This window comes from Melospiza melodia, chromosome 24 (genome assembly GCF_035770615.1).
Source record: "Melospiza melodia melodia isolate bMelMel2 chromosome 24, bMelMel2.pri, whole genome shotgun sequence".
In the NCBI taxonomy this organism is placed as follows: domain Eukaryota; kingdom Metazoa; phylum Chordata; class Aves; order Passeriformes; family Passerellidae; genus Melospiza; species Melospiza melodia.
In genome coordinates, this window is record NC_086217.1 from 1186268 (window position 1) to 1200810 (window position 14543).

General features: G+C 50.2%; 1 protein-coding gene across 1 annotated transcript in view; it reads left to right on the forward strand.

Moving 5' to 3' along the window:
* The window catches only part of LOC134428793 (heparan sulfate glucosamine 3-O-sulfotransferase 3B1-like), a 29920-nt gene extending 16395 nt beyond the window's left edge, over positions 1-13525 (forward strand). Inside the window, exon 2 of the mRNA XM_063175777.1 lies at positions 9417-13525. Within this exon, the coding sequence (XP_063031847.1) occupies positions 9417-10035 (619 nt within the window). The 3' untranslated portion in view covers positions 10036-13525. The remainder of the gene's footprint in view (positions 1-9416) is intronic.
* Positions 13526-14543: the final 1018 nt, after the last annotated feature.

Genomic DNA, 14543 nt, shown 5'->3' on the forward strand with positions numbered 1-14543 from the left:
ACGCTGTTATTTGGGCAAGAGTAAAAAAAAATAATTGGAAATTTAGTTCTTCCTAATCCACATCCCTGCAGCCTGTGTTCAGTTGGTGCATGACCTACCCAGTGGCAGTGGCAACATTCTGAGTTTGTTCTGCAGAGCTGGAGGAGTTTCTATTGGAGGAATGACCAGGTAGCCTGGGCATCCTCAGCCTGGCAGAGAGATTCCTTGGGGAAGGTATGGTGCTTGCCAGACGTGCAGCTAGGCTGGAGATGGAGGGAGGGGTGGACTGGTGAGATGGTGCAAGGACTGGGGCTATGGTGTGAGGGCAGGGCCTGGTGAAAATGGGCAAAGCAAGGAGCTTTGCCTTGGACAGGCTGTGCATGCAGAGGTTCAGGAGAAATCATAGAATGTCCTGGGTTGGAAGGGACCTTGAATATCCCCTCATGTCATTCCCCTGGAGGGATACCACCCACTAGACCAGATTTCTCAGGGCCCCATCCAACGTGGCCTTGAACACTTACAGGAATGAGGCAACCACCTAGACAAGGGATTGGAAGAGAGATCAGCTGAGGATTGTTAGATGGACGAAGTGCATCAAGCAAAAGAAAGCCTCTGGAGCTGAATTTGGATGGAGGCTGAGAAAACAGTAGGGGACAGCATGCTGCCTGCCCCATTCCTGCTCTGCCCTTTCCCTCCTCTGGCTAGGGCTGGAGATCCCCAGGCCACAGGAGAGAGGGCCACAAGGAGAGGACTGCACCCTGTGGGCACGGTCATGTTAGTGTCTGCAAGGAGGGTGCCCTGTGGGCACGTTCATGTTAGTGTCTGCAAGGAGGGTGCCCTTCTCTCCACTTTCCAGGGTGGTCTCGGCTCCTTGAACCCTCCCTCCCAGAGGCTGCCCTGCATGGAGCCTGAGCACAGGTAGGAAGGGGGATTGCTCCAATCAGCCACCTCCAAGGCCACCTTCGTGCCCTTGCAGCCTTTGCCAAGGAGCAGGCATGTCCCAGGAGCCATGGTGACATCACCCATCAATGGCCCAGGAGTCCTGGTGCAACCTGGGCTTCTCTATTGTGCTTCCAGGTGAAAGCACAAGCCTGCTCCGGTGCAGACAAGACTCCCAGCAGGTGTTTCTGCTGATCTAAGTTATTCCTGCTCTGTAGGTTGCAGCTATATGGTACACCATATGTGGCACTTTGATATAGAAGGCAGCAGCCCTGCAAGGGATGGCATGTCATATCTTGGTTGTGAGACTGCTCCTAATTAACCCATTTCATCTCATGCAGTAGGGGAGGCATGTGGGTGAGAGCTGTGTTTTGTCTGGCACAGGGTGGGAGGCTGCCTTTGCAGCAGAGGCTGGTGGAGCTTGTTGTACCCATCACTGTTCCCAGAGGCACAAACCCTCCATGGATCAGGCCCTGCTTTGTCCAGGTTGGTGCTCAGATGCTGCTGCAAACTGTCTGTTCAGCTCTGCAGCTGGGTTAGCTCCTCCTGTCCCAGCATAGAGAGGGTCAAGCCTCTGTGGTGGCTCCTAGGTCTGATTGGAGGAAGTGACTTTTGAAGAGGTGAATAAAGTCTTTTATTTAGGAAAAAACCAAACAAACCTAAACCCCAAAAATATCCTAAGCCATGATATTTGCTGTGGTGTGTTGCCCCCTCCTTGGGGCACTTCTTGCTTTGATTTGCCAGGGCCCTTTGGTGTGTCCTGGCTGTGCCACGTGCAGTGGGGACGAGAGGGCCATCTGCCACTGCCCTGCACCTCCCCACTCCCCAGACCTCTGATGGAGCTTTTCATCAGCATCAAAGGAGCTTAGATCAGGCTCCTCAGCCACACCAGAGCCTGTTGCTGTGGGGCACATAGTGATGCCACCCATGGCCACCAGCTCTTTAGTCCCATTGAAGTCCCAGAGCACCTTCATCACCGGTGCTCTTCACACACAGTTACTGTCCTCTCCCTTCTTTAGTCCCCAAAATTCCCCAAAAAGTGAAGGGTACCTAGCAGATCTGGGGACAGGGAGCAAGGAGAGTGAGAAAAACATTAATTTCAGGCCAACGTATTTTTTCCTCCTTTCCCTCCTTCTTCACCTACTCCTTCCTCACTCCCAAAGTTCATTAATTCCCATCATCTGGTTTGTGTAATCATCGTGGTGAGTGTTCGACGGAGCTGGATAGGGTTACATCCATTTCAAAAAGGCCGAGGCTGGTTCCCAGCCGTTCCCTTTTATTGTTGTATAATTTGCCAACCCAAACAACAGACTCCTGCTTGAGACAAAGGCACACATGTTGCTCTTACCACTGGTCATAAAAAAGGGAGAGACTGCCTGCTACTGTACAGGTCTGTGGTGCAACAGCAGTTGAAGCCAGGGAAAATTTTTTGTAAGATGATATATCAAATAATAAAGCAGCAAGCACTCACACCCCCAAAGAGGAATTTGCTACTGCTTCTCTCTCTACTTCTTCCTCTTCCTCCATCTTCCTCATTGCCCTTTCCCATTGCTGTCACCAGAAAGCAGAGTCAAAGCCAAGCAGGTAATTTTGAAGCCAGTTGACCTGTGTGCTGGTGGCAGGGTTTGTGATGCAATTAAAGCTATTTTATTTTTTATTTTTTTAAATTTTATTTTATTATTTGTTTTCTTTATATTACTTTAACATTCTTTCCCAGAGCTGGTTAGGTCCTTGCTTTTAAGGAGCATTGCTGGCATCCAACAGTTTTGTGATCAGCCATGGAGGCAAAAGGGCCTGACAGGGTCGGGAGGGGACCAGTGTGGTGGCCTCAGGAGGTGCTTTGGGGTTTTGATTGATGAGCATCTGAGCTCTTGCTCATGGTCAGGTGCCAGTATGTGCTATAGCTGTGTGGTTTTGATCCAGCCCCTGGCTGCTCTTGCCAGCACTGTACATCTTTCCTGCTTTCTGACAGCAACATGCTGCCTTGCAAACTGGGAGCTATTGGGTATCACCTTGGCAGAGGGGATGAGCTGTAAGGCAAAGCTACCACCAATGGAGGTACTGCCCCATCCTTCCCTGAGTGTCTACAGCTCTTTTCCAAGATATTAGAATTAACTCGCTCTGCCTAAATTTTTTTATTGATATGGGGAGGAGAGAAAAGGCAGAGAAGCAGCAGGAACTAGAGTGAGAATTGGCTGTTGCAGTAAAGCCCTCCTTAAAAATGTTTCGCTTAAGATGACAGATGGACAGATAGACTGCAGTGTGGAATGAGCCCTTTGGCTTTGGTGGGATCCTGACCCGAGCAAAGCTGAACAGGCCCATGCTGAGATGGGAACAGGGTACTGAACTGTCCCTGGGGTGGGGACAAGGCAGAGGGAGATGCAGCATGCTGGAAAGAATCAGCTTCTGAGGGGATGCAGCTTTAATCTCCCTCATCTTCTGCACTTGGTTCCTCAGAGCTGTTCCAAGACTGAACAGACCACTGCTGGGCCTGTTTGCTTTTGAACCTGTAAATTAAAAATGCAGAAAAAATCTTAAATTCATTATGTGTGTTAAGTTGTCCCATGTTCTGGGTTGTTCTGTTACTGGCTGTACTTTAGCTTGGTGTCATCTTGGATTTTCAAACCCTCTGTCATTACTCTGCAGGCTAAAAAAATCTGTTTTCCCCTAGGATGGGAGAAGAACTTTGTTGTTTACCTTTTGTATTTCTATTCACCTTCTCACCATAACTTTTCAATCTAATTTATGCAGTTTCTTGGGAGGGTTTGGGGGGCACTTTCCCATGAGAAAAATCAGATTGTCAAAATTGGGTTTTCTGAAAAGGAATCACTTTTTGCCTTCTTGAAACATCAGTGAGGAATGGGGCAGAAACTGGTCAGAGATAGGTCAGATGCTCTGTGTGTGCAGTGTTGGGCTGCAAAGCAAAGTTTGTGGGTTTACAGACATGAATTTGGCATAAATGTGGCTGATGTCCTGAATAATTGGACTTGCTTTTCCTGACGTTTCCCAGTTTTCCTTGCTTCTAGGGAACAGCCGTGGGGGGAAAGTCTAGAAATTCTGTGCTAAAGTGGTTCTTGCTGTATTTGCTGGCAGAGCTGCTGTGGGGACTGCTTGTGAGTGCACTCCATCTCCCCCAGGAGAGTTTTATCCCCTTTGCCGAGGGAAACTGAGGAAGCACAGAGCATTGAGGAAGTGTGGTGGTGTGGAGCAGAGAGGCTGGAGACTGGAAGTGCCATTGCTGCAGCTGCATCACAGGACAACCCGGTTTTAAGACTTACCTGTGGGACTCATTACTTGAATTTGTTGGAGCAGGGGGAGCATCTCCCAGAGTGGTGCTGGGTGGCTCCAGGGGCTGGATAGGAATCTACCCAGCATGAAACCTTCCTCAGAAAGGCAAGCCCGTGGCTCAGCTCTGGAGCTCCTGCTGGGCAGCAGCACACCTGAGTGAGCTGGGCCTTGGCTGGGCAGCCTGGGCTGGGCCCAGGGCAGGCGGTGCTGGGTCAGCCCGGGTTGGGCCTGCCCTGGGCTCCGCCACAGCAGAGGGTTTATCCCAGCAGGGCTGGCCGTGGCAGAGGGTGCCTGAGTGAGCTGGGCCTTGGCTGGGCAGCCTGGGCTGGGCCCAGGGCAGGCGGTGCTGGGTTGGGCCTGCCCTGGGCTCCACCACAGCAGAGGGTTCATCCCAGCAGGGGCTGGCCGTGGCAGGAGGTGCACGGGGGGCCAGCAGACATCCCCAGGGATAAAACCAGACACCACAGCTGTGCTCTGCCCTGCACTGGTCTGTCCTACCTGTGGCAAATAAGGCAGCAACAGGTTGTGGGGGTCCTCTCACCCCCCTGGCATGTTCCTCCTTGAGAAGTAGCAGCAGATTAGCCTGGAGCCCCTCTGTGCAGACAAAAGCTGCCACAAAGGGCATTAGGCTTCAGGATTAGATTACCATGTGGCCACCTGTCATCCCCACTTTGTAAATTTATCTCACTCTGGGTCTGATTTTCACATTGGAAAAGTTTGCGCCTAAAACCCCCCCCCACAAAATGCCCTGCTCAGTGCCTTTCCAAGCAACAGCCTGGCTGAGTTCATCTTAGTATCCCTTCTTATTCCAGGCTTCAGAGCTGCGTGGGGCTGGGGATTAGGGCTGTTTGAATGAAGAGAGCCTTTATTACATTAGTTTAAGTGGTTAATAGGTAAAGTAGGCCAATCCATCTTTAGACTAAGCCTATCACTTCGCCTACGAAGGGTGCAGGCTTCACCGAGGAAATGTTCATTAAAGGAAAAGCTTTTCCTCTGTCCCTCTTGACATGTTAATAGCTCAGGGTTAGGGGCTTGCTCTTTGCCTGTGCAAAATTCATAGCTGTGCTCACACAGCAGCTTCCTCCCCTTGCTGGGACCCAGCTGTGGCGGCTCTGCCCCAGTCAGCAGTGCTTTCTGGCTGGGCTGGGTGGGGAATCAAGGATGCTGGGAGTCTGCTGGTGCTCTTCATCCTCGTTTCCTTCTTCCATGCTCAATAAGCAGGTGCCTCGTCCCTTCCCAAGCAGGGAAGTGGGGATGGAGTTCAAATGACAGGTAGAGGCAGTGATTTGGTGCTGGGACTATCTGCTGTGGGATATTCTCAAGGCCAGAAGTATTTGTGGGTTTGTAAGGATTAGACAGTTCATAGTCACTATGAAATAGGATGATTTGGATGCAGATGCTGTCTCCAGAGGTCTTTGAACTCCAGGTTGCCAGAAGGCAGGAGGATAACAAGACAGGAGGGATGGCTTGCCAAGGTTTTCATGCTGTATTTTCTACTACAGTTTCCACTATGGCCCTCAGTGGTGTCTCTATCCAGCCCTGGGGCTCAGCTGAGCTCTCTGTTTCCCACAGCCTGGTTCCCTCTCTCATCTCCCTTTGCTCTCCTGTATGGACAGCAGTGGTAGCTGCACCTCTGCCTTTCTCACCTTGTGTCAGGCAGTGCTGGCAGGAGCTGCCCACGTCTCCATGGTGCCTGAGAATCCTCCATGGAAACAGAGGCTCCACAGTGGTCACAAGCTGCCTGGGGTGATCTGGGTCCACCTGAGCTGAAAGCAGGTTTCTGCTGGACCCCACTCCTTTCTCCCAAGGGGCTGCATCCCACCAGGCCATCGTGGCTCCTCACCATCACAGCTCCTCTTTCCCCTCCCAAAGCAACCGCTGTAGTTTAGCATGGCCCTTGCTGTCTTGGAGCCCCAGGAGCAGATATGCTCAGCTCTGGATCTGGTCCTCCTCCCACCAAAGTGTATGTCCAGTGTGTTGTGTTGGAGCTGCAGTGCTCTGCTGGGCCAAGTTGCCCTTCTCCAGCTGTGGCTTGAATGGGAATAAATTATTCTTCTTTCCACCACTATGAGTTCAGACCAGCCAACATACCAGTTCCTTCTGTCCCTGAGGCTCTGCTGTCTCTGGCTGCCAGGATGATGGATGGTGCCTCTGTGGGAGATTATGGAAACCATGGGAAAGCTCCCACAACTGACATGCCCATGCAGTAAAACTTTGCTTTCCTGGATGTGGTGTTGTCAGAGGTTCAAACGACCTCTATGGGTCACAATATTTGGCTTCTCTTGCAGCTGTCTTTCTTTCATGCAGCCACTTTACAAACAAAGCAGAGTCTGAGACAATCTTGAGGGTCTCAGTTTCGGACTGTGCCTGGCACCCATGTGGTACAATGAAGGGAGAGCAGGGGCCCGAGGGCTGTTTCTGGTGGATCCAGGCCTTGTACGTGGGATGAAGGTTTTGCTTCTACCTCTGCTCACCTCAGCCCGTGTTGGCCAACCTGAGGGCAGTAGGTGTGTCAATGTACCTTGTTCTGCTTTGCTTGCTGTGATGGGTCACCAGCAAAATGTTCTTAAATTGCCAGGAATTTAAGTCCTCTCCAAAAATAACAATCTGGGAGGTTTAGGCTTGTCCAGAACTGAATACTTTCAGCCACAAGTACAGTGTGGGCCCAGGGGATGAACTGCTCTGCAAAGGGGCTGATGCCAGGCCAATGGATGCCTCTTAGGTAAAGAGTAACTCCCTACTTTCTTCCACTTATGGTGAGCTCCTCTGTATTTGCTGAAATGCTAATTAAGAACCTGTGTTTCCCAACTGAATCAACTGACTTGGCACTCCATCCCCAGCAATTTCCTCCTGTTTCACAGCCCTGCCCAATGCCTTTCTTGTGCAAGGAGGGGAAAAATAAACCTTGCATCATTCCCATGAGACTGATAAATACTGGCTGTAGTAGTCCTGGAGGAGAAATCAGTCCCAAAATGCAGGGCCCCATACAACCAGCAATCCAATGAACCTGACCTAAAGCTGAAGGGCCTCAGTGGAACACGGGCGACCTGAGAATATTTTGGGAATCTTTCTCCTCTCTAGGCAGGTCCTAGGCCATTAAGGACTTCATGGGTGGAAAACAACCTCTTAAATCAAGCTGAAAAGCAGTTGGTGGCCAGTGCAGGATGTAGAACTTGGGTTTAATGTGGCCGTAAAAGGGGACACCACTTAATGAGCAAATGTTGAAATCTACCTCAGCCTACGACAAATTTAAGAGTTGCTCTGAGTGTTATTGACTGGCCCTATTCTGTGACAGCATTATGGGGTTGCAGAGTTGGCCAGAAAGGCGAAGGATTAGTCAGAGTTTTATTCTGGTTGCTGGTTTTGGCACACATACTAGCTCCTGCCTTCCAGAAGCTCTCACATCCTAGGTATCTGGTAGACCAGCATGATTTTTATCTGCATGTGAAACTCCACTTGTGTGGACTTGAAATCCCAGCCTTCAGGGTTGCCACCACCTCTGGCCATGACTGGAGGTTCAACAAGCTGATATCCCCTTCCTCCACTGTCCACCTCGTCCATTGCCACTCCTACCTGAATGCCATGCAGGTCTGGCACAGGGATTGTCTCCCACACTGGCGCTGTGGAGAAGGGGCTTTATGGGCAGCCTGTGGGCACAGCTCACAGGGAGGATGGGGGCGCAGCCCCTGGGTGCCCCTTGCCAGTAAACACATTGCACAAAGCATTGCCAGAGGCTGGTGAAGTAAAATACCAGGTACAGTGTGAGCTCACCAATGGTTGCATAAACAGCTACTGACCAAATTTCATAGACATGGGATGATTTTTGGATGCAAACAGACCTCTCATTCCTGGATCCCCTGTTATTTGCCCTCAGAACAGACTGGTCAGCTTTCTTCCCTGGCGTTCTTAATAAGGGCAACCATTGGCTTTAGCACAAATTATCAGTGGCTGTTTTAATTGCAAGAGCCCTGGTGATCTTTGCTGTGGAAGCATGAAAGCAGTCAGGGAGGAGATGGCTGTGGGAGCAGCCTCTGTGTGGTGTCCTATGGCTGAGGGAAGCACAGCTTCAGGCTTGTAGATCACACGCTGGCTGCTTATTTCTCTGTGCTGGGTGGATGCTTTGAAAACTTAATGAAATTTTATAACTTTAATTTTGTACTTGACTCCCCTTTTGCCTTTTCTTTTCAACTGTCTCTCAATCGAGAGCAAATGAGTCCATTAGGGCTATAAAGGGAAAGAACTGGCAAACGGTCTAAAATATTTTAGCTTGCCTAGTGAATAATAGGAAAAAATTACTCTTCCTTCTTCATGCCCACTTCCATCAATTCTGCAAGCTCCCTACTCTTTCCCCATGTGGTTAATTAGGAATAGGCAGAGAATAAGGTGGAATTGCTGGAAGCTTTAAGTTTTAAAAGTCCTTTGTGGAGGTATGTCCTGCCCATGTGCTGAGGTGGTGTTCTCCACAGCTGTACCCCATATCCTGACCTGCTGTAGCCCCTGGGGCAGTGCTGGGGTGGGGCTGTCCTCATTGTCTCTTGGACTGGGATGTGCTGAAGATGCCACGGGCAGCTCTTGATGCCCTTTCTTGCTCATGTGAGGAAACAAGTGATAGGGAATAGTAAAGCAGGGGGAGAAACTGGATACAAGAGGACACCTGTGAGTGAAGTCCTGCTGATGGCAAGCCAGAGAAAAATTGCACACTCTTGCCTGAATTGGGAAAAGTTTTGCATTTGGAATGCTGAGGAAAAATTAGGTGAACATACTCTAGTGATCTCCTGCTATTCTGCTGTACCATCCTCTCATTCCCATGGGGAAATGAGCTCTGGGTTGGGGCTGAGGTCTCAGTGGTGTAGTCATGAGCCAAAACAGCCACCTCAGGTGCAGCTCAGGACCCATCCTGACCAGTCTAGAGCTGGTGTGGTACATTCAGCCATGGTCCAAGCACAGAGTGTAGTTCAGCTAATCCACTCATGAATAACTGGGGGATTACTCAACTGGATTTCTAATACAGTGGCCTTTAATAATAATCCTTCCTTAATCCCTAAATCAATGGGAAATGGATTTGTCTGTCTGATCCAAATGGCCTGTGAAGGCATTCTAGGGAGAAGAATTCTTGTGTATCTATGTGTGAACATACCTGTAAATGCATATGGATATTTTTGTTCCTCTTCCTTGCCCTTCTGACCCACGTCTGTGTGTTTTGCTGGCAGGGAGCTGATGCCCAGGACACTGGAGGGGCAGATCACCATGGAGAAGACCCCCAGCTACTTTGTGACCAAGGAGGCGCCAGCCCGCATCTCCTCCATGAGCAAGGGCACCAAGCTGATCGTGGTGGTGCGCGACCCCGTCACCAGAGCCATCTCGGACTACACCCAGACCCTCTCCAAAAAGCCTGACATCCCCACCTTTGAGAGCCTGACCTTCAAAAACAGGACTACAGGCCTCATAGACACCTCGTGGAGCGCCATCCAGATTGGCATCTACGCCAAGCACCTGGAGAACTGGCTGCTGCACTTCCCCATCGGGCAGATCCTCTTTGTCAGCGGGGAGAGGCTCATCAGGGACCCCGCGGGGGAGCTGGGCAGGGTCCAGGACTTCCTGGGCCTCAAGAGGATCATCACGGACAAACACTTCTACTTCAACAAAACCAAGGGCTTCCCGTGTCTGAAGAAGGCGGAGGGCAGCAGCAAACCCCACTGCCTGGGCAAGACCAAGGGCAGGACCCACCCTGACATTGACCAGGAGGTGGTGCAGAGGCTGAGGGACTTCTACAGGCCCTTCAACATGAAGTTCTACCAGATGACAGGGCAGGACTTCGGCTGGGACTGAGCCTGGCATGGGAAAGTCCCCTGTTATTACTTGCCCAGCAGGGTTTGCTTATATAAAGAGATATATATGTATGTAAAATGTACAGAAATCTATTTTATAATAATTTATTTTTAATTCCTAAGCAATTAATTCACTAAGCTGCCTAACCGCACTGGCTAGAACGGTAGCCTGTAACCTGTTTAACATTCCACGGTGTTTAATTCTAATGTCTCTCCTTTCCTTGGTTTTATGCCCTTCTTCTTTCTCTTTGGTTTGGTTTGTAACAGACAGTGCTTCCACTTTTCCTAAACAAAATTTGTATTTAAAAATCAAAAGGAGGGAGGGAGGGAAAGCACAAGTTTATTTTTGTTACGGGTATCTGGCCTTTATAAATGGTTGCTTTCCCTATTCCAGTGTCCCAGTCTCTGCTCCGCTGTTGTGCTCCCTCATCCCACATTTTTCTGGCTACTTCCATGGCCCAGGGGGGTGTTTCTCTGGGGTGGGTGGGAGGAAGGCTGGGCATCCCTGCACCCCACATACCTCTGCTGAGCAGCAGCATGTTTTCCCAATGGCTGTAAGCCTGGGAACCCCAAGCCAAGGGCTCCTGCTCAGGATTGCCAGGAGGGCAATATGCTCTTTTTCCAGCAGACAAGCTGCAGAGCTGATTGCATAGGCAAAGCTTTCAGTACAGTTTTCCTTCCTGCTTTTTGTCCAGGAGGTTCTTTCCCATAGTCCCTCTATGCATTTAAAATCTTTACTGCAGGACAAATGCAAAATGCTGTGTCTGTGTGTGACATGTGTGGTGCTGGTCAGAGCGACTTGCAGAAAGTGTTGCTCCAGGGACACCCATGCACACCAGGCACTGCTGGGAGATGGCAGTGCCTGCAGCACATGGAGCACCCTCCACCACCAAAGACACCAGCAGAACCACTGGGAAAACCTCAGGTGCCTGCCTGGCATCATGCCCAGCATGGAGCGTGTCCCAGGACATGGCACAGGCGCTGTTCCTCCAGCCCCACGGCTGCCGCAGCACGTCCCAGTACGTGAGACTGGGGAGCATCGCCCTTAGCCCTCTTAATTCCATCTTAATTCTATCTGTGCTCTCTCCCAAGGGAGAAGCGCTGCTTTACCAACAAGGGTGAATCTGTAGGAAGGCAGGGGGGAATCTGGGCACGCTGGGGTTGGGGTACTCCAGGCAGTCCCTGGGTGCCCTGGCTGAGTAGCCAGGCAGGACAGGAGGCTGCAAACATGCAACCATTAACCTGAATGAAATCCTTCTCGGATATAAGCACTTGCTGTGGGACTCCAGGACAGGTTAGGTGTGTCCTAAGAGAGCTCTACCAGTGTTCTGTGAGCCCAGGAGGTCCTGATAAGCACTGTGTGTGTCCAATGCCTTATCACTGCTGTCAGAGGGTCTGCCAGCTTGACTGCAACACTTCCAGGGCAAGGTGGCAGCAGAAGTGATCTTCTCACTGAATGTTTAACAGAAAGAGAGCTCTGATGTCTCTGGGCAGCAGAACTCCCCACTCCTCATCTGCAGCCCTGAAAAGATGCATTGCAGTGAGCATCACCTGGTGTTGCTGTGGGAGCACTTCCAGAGGCAGTGTGAGCGAAACTGGAAACAACAAAAGCACCAATGGGTAGAACATCTAATTTCATATGCATTGCCTATAGAAATCCCTGCCCTGTACCTCTCCATGGTTACCTGTAGCTCCCCCTTAGAGCTGCCCATTGTAGCTGTGCCCAGCTGTGGTGGGGCCCATTCAGTGTTGTTTCCCAAATGTTTGTTTTACTTTTGCAGCCTCCTCACTCTAGCCTGCCTCTTCCATCTCTCTGCTGTGGCTGTTGGGTGATGAAAATGTTCCTTAGAGCCTGGGCTGCTCTGTCTGGGTCTCGAGCTAGTCCTGCTGCAGCAGACAGAGCAAAGAGCAGACTTGGCTCTGGGTCTGCTGCAGGTGCCAGGGAGCTGCCCTTCAGAGCTCTGTATAAACCTGAGGGCTTCTGGCCTGCTCAGCAGTGTCACACCTCCAGAGGGATTTAGGAACTCACACCACCATGTGTGAGTTCACCCCTGAGGTGGAGTGCATGTGGGTGACCTCAAGGAAAGGGAGATTTTAAGCATAACAACATCAGGCTGAGATGCCTATAAAGCTGCTGTGAGCAGGATCCAAATCCCTCCTTGGGGTTTGCCTCCAAACACATCTTCCCACAAACAGGGAAGCTCTCCTTGCCCTGAGCCATTTCTGGTGAAGAAATGACACTTTGGGCCAATGCAGTCTGACTGCAGAGGGTTCAGGTGGGATCAGGGACCTGCTGGGCTCTGCAGGCTGACAGCCCCTGCTTTCCCTCTGTCCTGCAAAATCCAGCTGCAGGCCTGAGCAGCTGGGTGGATCTATGCACTTTTGAGGGGTTTGGCTTCAGCTCCAGCCAGGTCCCTGGCTCTGTTTCCTGCTGCTGGACAGGTGATGAGTGCAGGAGTGTGTCTGCTTTATCCCAGACCCTGCCACTGTTGGGTGACCAAGGGGAAGGAGCTGCAGGCACCAAGAAAATGCTTCCTGGTAGAAAAACAAGTGATTTTTGGTTCTCAAAACCTCAGTCTTCCTTCTAGCAGCTTATGCAATGCATGGAAAGAAGCTTGACCTCTCCACCTGGCCCTTGGTGAGCTCCCACCTCCCCGTGTTTCACTGGTGGAGCCTCCAGGACCTGTGTGCTGGCATGGGCTCCTTTCCAGGCGCTTCCCTCCGGAGTCTCTGCCGGCTGCTCAGTGCCTGAAGAGTTCTGCATCCCCCTGCAAGTCTTCCTTGCTTGCCTGCAAACAAGTTTTTAATATCCCAATGCCTTCCTCAGCTGTACAGCAGAGTGTGGGCTTAATTTGTATAATCAAGCCCTGCTGCGAAGAACTCTTGTGGAGCAAACTTGTTGGAGAGTGGAAATACAGAGAGTGAGGAATAACACTTCTAACCATAAGAAAATTTTCTCAATATCCTTCATAATGAAGTCTGCAGTAGACTTTTAATGTAAAAAAGCCTTACCTAACAAATATGACAATGAAGGTGAATTCTCTGTGGTGTTCATCTAGTTGCTAATATTGGAATTGGTGCATTTTTTTTAAATACCCCCCTTATTTCTTTTAAATTAAGCTTGAAGGTGTGATTAGAAGTTTGATTGGTTGGTTATTTTTTTCACATTGTAACTTTAATTTATGGCTGAGTTTCATTCAGTCCTTTATTCAGAAGTGCAGTATAGCTATTAGTCATGTGTTGCCTGTAACATGGTTCTATAGTCCAGTAGCCAATTTGTAAAAAAAAAAAAAAAAAAAAAAAAAAGTACAAAATAGAAAGGAAAACAAACAAAAAAAAGCCACAAAAAAGAAAATATAAAAAAAATTATATGGAGTATTTTGTGGTATGTACAACACAAATTAATTTTACACAGAGAAAGATGTTTCTAGGAAAATGAAATTCTGATAATTCATACTATTTGTATGAACAAATAAAAGCTCTATTTTCCGAAGCAACAGGCACGGCTGTGTTCATTTGGGAGGGTTGGATGTGCTGTCCCTGCCAGGACTGTCCGTGCAGCTGGGCTGGCCCAGGGGCCGTGGAGAGCCTGGGGAGGGGGACACGGTGCTGGGCCAGGGCTCCCTGGAGCTGCTCTGGAGCCAGGGGCTGTCCTGGGGCACGCAGAGGTGTCCCAGTGCTGCCCAGGCAGGGCTCTGGGGCTGCCCTGCCCTGATGGACACAGCTGCACCCAGTGCCAGCCCAAATACTGCCCAGGCAGGGCTCTGGGGATGCCCATCTGGGCATCCCCTGCTGCGCTCAGTGCCAGCTCAGGGGCTGGGGCTGCCCTGTCCTGTCCTGCTGGACACATCCATCTGGGCATCCCCTGCTGCGCTCAGTGCCAGCTCAGGGGCTGGGGCTGCCCTGTCCTGTCCTGCTGGACACATCCATCTGGGCATCCCCTGCTGCACCCAGCACCAGCTCAGGGGCTGGGGCTGCCCCTGGCCCTGCTGTGAGCACTGGATGAGCTCAGGGATGCTCCAGGACAAACTCAGTCCTTCACAGCTGCAATGGGGAACCTCTCCAGTGCCAAGTTCCTTTTCCAAAGCTTTACTCTCACTGTAGTGATCCTGATCCAGCCTCTGGGGTCAGTGGTTGCTGCTGCTCCCTCAGCATTTTTCGGCATAAAACTTCATTACCACAAAATTCAGGAAGTCCCAGGCCAGTGCTATACCATGCAGCACCTGAAGAATTAGATTTATATAATGTACCAAATGCCACTAAAAATGAATTTCAATAATTTCATTTTTCTTTGCAAGCCTTGCATCTGGTGCAGAGTAATTGATGATACTCTTTCAAATTGTCCATTTTTCAGAGACCTTCTAGAGAAGGAGTCAGAACAGAGCACAAGATTTAATTTAGCCATTTAGGAAGAATTTAACCTGGAAACCTCCAGCTGGTCCAGGGATGTAATTAGTTGTTCCCAAACTCTGGCAATACTTAAATTCTATAGGTGTCTCATTTTTAAAA